General features: G+C 52.0%; 1 protein-coding gene across 1 annotated transcript; it reads right to left on the bottom strand.

Moving 5' to 3' along the window:
• Nucleotides 1-678: 678 nt before the first annotated feature.
• Nucleotides 679-2,852, bottom strand: pou4f3 (POU class 4 homeobox 3). Its single transcript, XM_003970756.3, has 2 exons — nucleotides 2,623-2,852; nucleotides 679-2,318 (listed from the first exon to the last, which is right to left on the bottom strand). The coding sequence occupies exons 1-2, from the start codon at nucleotides 2,740-2,742 to the stop codon at nucleotides 1,383-1,385; spliced, it is 1,056 nt and encodes a 351-aa protein (XP_003970805.1). The 5' UTR covers nucleotides 2,743-2,852; the 3' UTR covers nucleotides 679-1,382.
• Between the last annotated feature and the right edge of the window lie 7,322 nt (nucleotides 2,853-10,174).

The raw sequence follows: 10,174 nt of genomic DNA, 5'->3' as shown, positions 1-10,174 counted from the left end.
AGGTCTCCGCAACCGCGAACAACAACAACAATAATAATAATAATAATAATAATAACAGCAATAATAATAATAATAATAATAATGTCGGTTTTAAAAAGTGAAGAAAATGCAAAATTTGAATTTATCGATTTGTTTTTAAACGGCAATAAAGTCTAATAAAATACCAATCCTAATAAAATACAATTAAATAGAGATAATTACATTATCTGAATTGTACCGCCAAGTCAAATTAGATTTAATAGAAATAAATTGTAAAAACGCAGATTTTTAAATTTAATAAAACATTCACTTGCCAGCTTTCCACCTGATATCCGTCTCTCCCTGGAGTCACCAGTGTTCCCAGTCTCCTACTCTTGGTTTTATTCCAAAACACAGTGCTTAATATCGCTTCGTCATTACTTGATAATTCCAAACGCTGAGCAGGACAGAGCCGATGACACCGGAGGCATCTATGATTAAAACCTGCGCTAATTAAGAGACGATCCAGGGCCTCCCTTTTATTTGGTGTGGCACTTAATATTATGTCCTATGATACATATTTAATCCTCGCACAGCTCCGGAGAGTCATACATAAAACAGGCACAAACAAGGCTTTTATCACCATTTGGACAGAGAGGAAAAGAAAGCCTCAAAGACTAAAAATAAGGAATAAATATGCTGCTTTTGATTTTTTTTTATTAGAAAATAACCAATAATTTATGAGGGTTAAAGTCCCACGTTATTTTCAAGGTGAAAACAATAGTGAGGAAATAAATAAATACTTAAGGAAGGTGAGTCAGGCCCAAACGTCTAAAAGCGGCCTGCTTGAATAAAGTAGCAGAGCGGAAGTGATGCTTACATCAAAAATATGTACAAAATACACAGCAGCAGCAGCAGCAGCCAAAGTGCCTCCTAAACGTCCGTTTCAATAACGGGATCAAGTTTGACATTTGTACGTACAGTACGTACAGGACAGATTGTTGAGAAGAATGAGAACAATAATAGTGGGAGTGTTTCTGTCGGACTCTTGTTGCGTCCGGTGAAAGCACAATTAAAAGAGAATGAATCATCCATACACACACACAACTCTGCCTCTTTTATATATGTTTTTTTTATCCATTTAACACTGACAAAAGAACTAAATCTTTTCCGGAAGTAAAGAAAAGCCCGAAGGGACACAAAGTCTTGGTGGGAAGTGGGCCTCAATCGATCCGTCCAGTCAACAGCAGCCTCCACACAAATGTTTGACAGGTGTGTGAGCTCCTTGGTGGGATAAAAACACTACTAGTGAGTGACAGCATGGAAACCCAGGAGGTAATCCCACTGATAAATCCTCCACCCGGGCTATTAATAATCAGTCGATCAAAAATGTAGCAGTTTTTCAAATTCATGACGTGTGCAAGTCAGTGCGCGGCGGAATATTTCATCCGCTTCTGTTTCTGCCGCTGGTTGCAAAACCACACTCGGACCACGTTCTTTTTCAGATCCAGTTTCTCGGCGATGGCCGCGATTTTTTCCGACGAGGGTCGAGGCTGGATGGCGAAGTACGCCTCCAGAGAGCGCTTCTCCGGTGCGGCAATGGAGGTCCGCTTCCTTTTCCTCTCGCTCCCGCTGAAAAGGTCCGGCTTGGTGCTTTTCTCCCGGTACGCAGCCTCCGCCTCCCCCAGCCAGGCTTGGAGCACCGGCTTGAGCGCGATCATGTTGTTGTGGGACAAAGTGAGCGACTCGAACCTGCAGATGGTGCTCTGGCTCAGCGAGCCCACGCCAGGGATCTTGAGGTTGGCCAGAGCCGAGCCGACGTCCGCCTGTGTCACACCGAGCTTGATCCGCCTCTGCTTGAAGCGCTCAGCGAAAGCTTCCAGCTCCCTCGGATCCGACTCCACGTCGTTAACGCACGTCATGCCGCCGTGTACCGACAGAGAATGAGGGTGGGCCATGGAGGCCATCGCCTGGTGCAGCTGCCCCATGGTCTGCAGGTGGTGGTGGTGAGCGTGCTGATGGTGCGCCGGCGCGGCCATCCCCGTAGGCTCCGATGCGCCCATCCCGTTGACGGCCAGGCTGTTAGAAAGGTGATCCAGGAGGTCCCCGGTCTCCAGGGTCTGGTCTAAGTGGTGGTGGTGATGGTGTGAAGCGATGGCGGAGGGGACGTGGGAGATGGGCAAGGTGGTGGAGGAAGAAGAGGAGGCTGAGGTGCATGGGACACTGCTCATGGTATGGTAAGTCACGTCTGCTTTGAACGGGTGACTCTTGCCGTGAGAGACAATGCTGTCAGCAGTTGCCAGAGCCCCTGCCCGCGCCAGCAGGCTCTCATCAAAGCCTCCGAATATATTGCCATGCAGCTGCAAGCAAGAGTGCGCATACTGGAGTCAGTAGGGAATTCTGTTAAGCAGCTCTCAGGATCTAAAAAACATTTTCCAAAGGCAAGCAGCGCCGAGGAGAGGAGAGAGCCCTCCTCAAAGCGCAGGTCATAAAAATTAATATGAAAGCAAGAGCATTGAATAGACACGTGGATGGAGGCAGACAGTGAGGGGTGGGGGGGAGTGGATAGAACAAAGTCCTGTCAAATCAACTTTACAACACACGTGCGCGCGCACACACACACACAGAAACACACACACACGCACAACCCTAACCTCGACATACCTGCGGGGCGACCAGACTGACTCTGCGCATCCCGTCCGCGCCCGAGTGCAGGCCGGGATACTTGGGCTCGTGGAGAGGTGGGTGTGCGGAGAAATGCTGCTTGCCGTTCATGGTCGTCATCCTCGCACTCACCTCGCAGGTCGTGTGTGGCCCTTGACATGCACGTTGTGTAGCGCACGGACTTGACGGGGCTCCTATGCCCCCTTCGTCAGGAGACTACCCCCCCAGCCTCTGTGCTCAACTTTCAGGTGACAAAATTTTGGTCGTCTGTGCGCAAGCGTGGCCAGAAGCCAAACCAGGTACCGTCCAGTTCTCTTTACTGGTATGTTTCTTTTTAAAATGACAACTATTTACTGACAGTTATTATTTATACTAGAAAGCATTGAACATTTAAAATTAAGGATTATTTTAGCTTCAATTTAATTTAAATTTCAAAATATGAAACACTATACAGTGGTTATACTGTAGTGGGAGAGGACAAATGAGCTTATATAAGGGGACAGAGTGGACAGACTGGTTAAAGGGGGGAAGACAATTAAAATAGGTAAAACTGATTGGACAGAGATAATAAATAGCAGGAAAGGGTGGAGAATGAATGGACTGACCATAATGGGACAGAGAGGCTGACAGAAGGGCTCAGTAGTCTGGTTCTATTGTTATGAAGAGGTCCTACGGACTGCTCAAAGTAGGGCAGAGGCATTAAATTGGCTCTTTATAATGGGACAGACATTCTAAATCATAGTGTCAGGTTCCCAGTTTCTGGGAACTCTTTTGCAGGGTTTGTCCTGCGGGGGGCGTGGTGGAGCCATGCCTCAGTCACAGGTGGTGCCGGGGACTGGTGCACCTGCAGACTATCGGCAATCAAGCCACCTATTTATGGACTGTTCTCACGGGTGGCCAGCGTTGGCATGTCTTGTCTGTTTCGGAAGACCCCAGCTACACTCACTTGGACTAATGTAAAACTTTTCCCTTCGTGGATTACTTTTGGACCCGTTCCTCGGACTGTTCGTTTATCTATATCCATCGTGGTCTGCTTTTGACTCCGCTCGGAATTTTGGTTGTAAGTTTTCTTTTTCTGTTTGGGTGAAGAACGGAGTTGCACGATTTAGTGTGAACCGAAATAAAGCTTCACGGAAAACGATACGCCACTGTGTCCTGCCTGCTTTCGGTTCCTAACACAACCGTTCGTAACATTACATGCCAACCTGCATGGATCCGGCGGACCAGGACGCAGTGCGCCGTACATTAGAGGCTCAGGGAAGGTTGCTGGGTCAACACGACCAGCTCCTCACCGACATCTGGACCTCCCTCCAGACTCTTAACGCCAGCGTGACGGACCTGCTTGCCCCGGGACGAGCGGAGCTGGCCCCGCCTCCGACCCCCGCGGAGGCGCCGAGAGTCGCGTCACAGCTGTTCACTGCTGCACCACGGGAGCCCCACGTTCCGGTCCCGGAGCGATATTCCGGAGAGGCAGGTGCGTGTGCCTCATTCTTGCTCCAGTGCTCGCTCGTTTTTGACCTCCAACCCCTCACCTACCCCAGCGACAGGGCAAGGATTGCCTTCATGGTGAACCTACTCTCTGGGAGAGCGGCGCAGTGGGCCACAGCCGTGTTGGAGAACCAGACCCCCGCGTCCTCTAGTTTTTACGGCCGAATTTAGACGGGTTTTTGAGCTTCCCATTCAGAGCAGCGAAGCGTCCTCCCAAATTCTGTCCCTGCGCCAGGGGTCCAGCTCTGTCGCTGACTACTCGATTCGTTTCCGTATCCTTGCTGCCCGAAGCGGCTGGAACGACGCAGCGCTTCAGGGAGTTTTCACACAGGGGCTTTCCGACGACCTGAAGGACGAGTTGGCGGCGAGGGAGCAGCCGGAGACCTTGGAGGCGCTCATCGGTCTGGCTACTCGGTTGGACAATCGACTTCGGGAGCGACGCCGGCAGAGGAGGAGCGAGCGGACGGTGAGACCTTCTGGGAGGTTCTCCAGGCCGAGCGAGACCACCGGGGACTCGTCTGCCTTCGTCCCTGTCCCAGCGCCTGAGGCTTCAACCTGCGAGCCAATGCAGTTGGGTCGAACACGGCTAACCCAGTCAGAACGTCTGCGCCGGCGCTCAGCTGGGTTGTGCGCCTATTGTGGTCACGCAGGCCACCTCCTCGACGTCTGCCCGGTGCGCCCAAAAGAGTAAGCTCGTCAACGCCGGCAGGAGTGCTGGCGAGCGGATCCTCTTCCTGCTCACCTCCCGTCCGTCTAACCCTCTCTGGCACGCTCCTTTGGGGGCAGGAGTCGGTGCCAATTACCTTCCTGGTGGACTCGGGTGCAGACGGCAACTTCATTAGCCAGGACCTGGCCCGGCAGGCCCGTCTTCCCCTCGAGACGCTGCCCGAACCGAAGACCATTCTGGGTCTCAACGGAGAGGTCCTGGCTAGGATTACCCACCGGACCCAGGCAATCACCCTCATCATCTCTGGTAATCATCGTGAACAGATCCACTTCTTCCTCATCCGCTCCTCCTCATCCCCTGGAGTTCTCGGGTCCCCATGGCTGGCCCTACACAACCCTCAGTTTGACTGGCCTACCGGGAGGCTGGTGAGCTGGAGCGTTAACTGCCACACCAACTGTTTGCGTTCGGCGGTCACCTCCTTGTCAGGGACCTCGGCGCCTGCCCAGGAGATTCCCGATCTGTCCCAGGTTCCGAGAGATTACCATGACCTAGGCGAGGTCTTCTGCAAGCAGCGGGCGCTCTCCCTTCCGCCCCATCGGCCATATGACTGTGCCATCGATCTCCTCCCCGGGGCCACGTTACCGTCGAGCCGACTCTACAACCTCTCCAGGGCGGAACGGGAGGCGATGGAGAATTATATTGGTGAGTCCCTAGCTTCTGGCCTGATCAGACCCTCCTCTTCTCCAGTTGGTGCTGGGTTTTTCTTCGTGCAGAAGGATGGAACCCTGCGCCCCTGTATTGATTATCGGTCCCTGAACGAAATCACAATTAAAAATAAGTATCCACTGCCCCTCCTCGACGCGGCCTTCGCTCCTCTACACCGGGCCAAGGTTTTTTCTAAATTAGACCTTCGGAGCGCATACCATCTTGTGCGGATTCGAGAGGGGGATGAATGGAAGACAGCCTTCAACACCCCTTTGGGCCATTTCGAGTATCTGGTGATGCCGTTTGGACTCACCAACGCCCCCGCTGTGTTTCAGGCTCTTATCAACGACGTGCTCCGGGACATGTTAAATAAGTTCATCTTTGTGTACCTGGATGACATCCTGATCTTTTCCGAGTCTGAGGAGGAGCACGTCCAGCATGTCCGGCTTGTTCTCCAACGGCTCCTGGAGAACCGACTTTTTGTTAAAGCGGAGAAGTGCGACTTCCACACCACCTCCATCTCTTTCCTGGGCTTCGTGGTGGCGCGGGGACAGCTTTCGCCAGACCCAGCCAAGGTGAGGGCGGTAATGGAATGGCCAACTCCTTCCTCCCGTAGGCAGTTGCAGCAGTTCCTGGGCTCCGCTAATTTCTACCGTCGCTTCATCCGCGACTACAGCAAGGTGGCCGCCCCGCTCACCAGGCTCACGTCCACCTTACTTAGCTTCCGCTGGACTCCCGAGGCCGAAGCTGCCTTCAACAGACTGAAGGTCCTGTTCTCGTCATCACCTATTCTCACTCACCCCGACCCCAGTCGGCAGTTCGTGGTTGAGGTGGACGCTTCAGATGTGGGAGTTGGGGCCGTCCTGTCCCAAAGGAGCGGGGAGGACCAGAAGCTCCATCCGTGTGCCTTTTTTAGTCACCGGCTCTCACCCGCAGAACGGAATTATGACGTGGGAAATAAGGAGCTCCTGGCCGTGGTCCTGGCGCTCCAGGAGTGGAGGCATTGGCTGGAAGGCGCCACCCAGCCATTTATCGTCTGGACAGACCACAAGAACCTCACATACCTCCGGAACGCCAAGAGGCTTAGCTCCCGGCAGGCTCGGTGGGCTCTATTCTTAGGGAGGTTTCGGTTCACTCTTACTTACCGTCCTGGATCGCGTAACCTGAAACCCGACGCCCTTTCCCGTCAGTTTGCCTCCGAGCCTGGGGAGATGGACCCGGACCCCATATTACCCCTCTCCTGCATCCTGGGGGCTGCATCCTGGCAGGTGGAAGAGAGGGTCCGCGAAGCCCAGCAATCTGCTCCGGATCCTGGGGGATGTCCTCCAAACCGGCTGTTCGTCCCGGTGGCGGTGCGCTCAGAGGTGCTGCACTGGGCCCATTCGTCGCGATTAACCTGTCATCCAGGAGTCAACCGCTCGTTACACTTCCTCCGGCAGCGTTTCTGGTGGCCCTCCATGGCCCGGGACACCAAGGACTACATAGCTGCCTGCCCGGTGTGTTCTAGGGGGAAGGCCTCCCATCGGCCACCGGCAGGACTCCTTCAGCCCCTGGAGATTCCTCGACGACCGTGGTCACATATAGCGGTGGACTTCATCACCGGCCTCCCTCCTTCCCAGGGTCATGAAATCGTTCTCACCGTGGTCGATCGTTTCTCTAAGTCGGCCCACTTTATTCCCCTACCCAAGCTCCCGTCGGCAGCAGAGACTGGAGAGCTCCTGGTCCAGCATGTGTTCCGCCTCCACGGATTACCTACGGACATAGTTTCGGATCGGGGGCCACAGTTCTGCTCACAGGTTTGGAAGTCTTTTTGCTCGGCGCTGGGAGCCTCGGTCAGTCTTACGTCTGGGTACCACCCACAGGCCAACGGGCAGGCCGAGAGAACCAACCAGAGCCTGGAGGACGCCCTAAGGTGTGTGGCAGCCCAAGACCCATCCTCCTGGAGCACCTATCTGCCATGGGTAGAGTACGCCCACAACTCCTTGGTTTCTGCCTCCACTGGTCTGTCCCCCTTCATGGCTTCCCTGGGCTACCAGCCTCCATTGTTCGAGGGGCAGGAGGAGGAGGTTGCTGTACCGTCAGTGCAGGCCAACATTCGCCGTTGCAGGAGGGTGTGGAGGCAGGTCCGTTCGACTCTACTGCGGACTTCTCGTCGATCCCAACTGCAGGCCAATCGACATCGGACACCAGCCCCCTCCTATCAACCAGGTCAGAAGGTCTGGTTGTCCACCAAGGACCTTCCACTCCAGGTCGAGTCTCGGAAGCTGGCTCCTCGCTTCGTGGGTCCCTTTGAGGTGGATCGGATGGTGAACCCCGCAGCCGTCCGCCTGAAGCTTCCTGCAGCGTTGAGGATACACCCCACCTTCCATGTTTCCAAAGTAAAGCCCGTTGCAGAGTCGGATCTGGTTCCCCCGTCTGACCCCCCGCCTCCTCCCCGCATTGTGGACGGAGGTCCTGCCTATACGGCCCAGCGTATCCTGGACGTCCGCCGACGAGGCCGGGGCTTCCAGTTCCTAGTCGACTGGGAGGGGTATGGTCCGGAGGAGCGATCATGGGTTCCCCGCCGGTTCATTTTGGATACCAGCCTCCTCCGCGATTTCTACCATGCCCACCCGGAGAAGCCTGGAAGGACGCCAGGAGGCGCCCCTTGAGGGGGGGGTAATGTCAGGTTCCCAGTTTCTGGGAACTCTTTTGCAGGGTTTGTCCTGCGGGGGGCGTGGTGGAGCCATGCCTCAGTCACAGGTGGTGCCGGGGACTGGTGCACCTGCAGACTATCGGCAATCAAGCCACCTATTTATGGACTGTTCTCACGGGTGGCCAGCGTTGGCATGTCTTGTCTGTTTCGGAAGACCCCAGCTACACTCACTTGGACTAATGTAAAACTTTTCCCTTCGTGGATTACTTTTGGACCCGTTCCTCGGACTGTTCGTTTATCTATATCCATCGTGGTCTGCTTTTGACTCCGCTCGGAATTTTGGTTGTAAGTTTTCTTTTTCTGTTTGGGTGAAGAACGGAGTTGCACGATTTAGTGTGAACCGAAATAAAGCTTCACGGAAAACGATACGCCACTGTGTCCTGCCTGCTTTCGGTTCCTAACACAACCGTTCGTAACACATAGGTGTTAAACTCTGGCCCGTGGGCCAAATTTGGCCTGCAATGTAATTGTATTTGCCCTACGAAGCCATACCAATTGACTATTAGAGCTGGCCTGCCGGTATTATCGCTTAAAGCGATACTACAAATTACAGAATGCTCTGCTGGTGTTTTGGTGTGAAAATCCACACACCAAATCAGTTGGTGGTTGTAATGCACCAATTTGTGGCTTGCCAACCACCAAGAGAGAGGAAGTACCATAGTCATAGCGACCTTATTTGCTAATGCTAATTCTGGCACCGCACTAACCCTCTGAAAAATGATTAAAGGAAAGGCAGAAAATAAGACCTATCTGAACAGGTAGGAGGCAGAATATCTGTTTAGATATGTAAAAGACAGACCTGTCTGTGTTGTATGTGGAGCCAATGTGCATTACAAGGAGAACAACAACAGATGACACTATAAAACGCATCACCAAGACAAGCACAAGCACCTAGAAATGACTCAAAGGCGCCAGAAAGTAGAAGAGATGAAAAGGCATTACATTTACATTACATTTACTTACAATGGCAAAAGATTACAGTTGGAATTTAATTCAGAAGGCTGCAAATAAAAAGAGAAGAAATGAATGCCAGTGATGTGTTTTTTAATTTGAATTTAGATTTTGCATGTGTGCAATAATAAATTATATATTGTATTGTGTTAAGCTTTGCTTGTTCCATGTTCAATTGTTGAGCAAAATTAGTTTGGGTCCATATGAAAAGGTTCCATGTTATAGCTGGAGGAAGATTTTTTTCAATAAACATGAATGTTGGCCTGTGACTTTGTCCCAGTTTTGAATTTTGGCCCACTGGGTATTTGAGTTTGACACCTCTGGTCTAAATGGATTGTTGTGGTTGAGAATTCAACAGTGATTTCTGAGATATCTCTCTGACATAAAGGGACAAGTTTCTCCTCTCACTTTTACCCGAGTACCACTTTGTTGTGCATCAAAGCAGGAATAAAACAAAGCAGGGTTAAAGGGAGGGGTGTCTCGTCCCTCCCAAGTGAACTCCTCCCAGACTACCGATGTGGGTGCTCTGTTTAACCTCCACTGTGCCAGAAGAAAAGCTGGCCGATAACACAACGGCTCCATCTGATTCTGCTGGCCACCTCTCTCTTTCCACAGACTGAATAATTGAAGAGCACATGGATGGCTTCCATTGCTGCTGCCCCTTCCTCATGTTCAAGTTTTAGACCTCCCTCCACATGCAAGAACTGCTGGGAGTAGACACGGCTCAGACTTAAAGGAACATATGACATGGTGGATTCAAGTCTAACCCTATGACCCCCCCCCCCACTGGGGTGAGCTGAAAACCTTTGAGTCAAGATTAACAGACTGAGTGGCTTCACTCCACTTCCTAAAGTAGGAAGTTGTGGTGCATAATTGAGTAATACTTTAGTCGCTGGGTGTCGGAGGTAACAAAGCATATGTGGCCTTGTTATCCATTGCTAAACGAGACCAGCGACACTTGACCAAAATTCCCAAATTCTCCAGTTTGAACTTTTTCCCAGTTCAACTTAATGCCAAAGTCCAGAACAAATGAGATCAAACACAAG

This window comes from Takifugu rubripes, chromosome 15 (genome assembly GCF_901000725.2).
Source record: "Takifugu rubripes chromosome 15, fTakRub1.2, whole genome shotgun sequence".
In the NCBI taxonomy this organism is placed as follows: domain Eukaryota; kingdom Metazoa; phylum Chordata; class Actinopteri; order Tetraodontiformes; family Tetraodontidae; genus Takifugu; species Takifugu rubripes.
The sequence above is the reverse complement of the archived record's forward strand: the minus strand, read 5'-3'. Positions and strand labels throughout refer to the sequence as shown.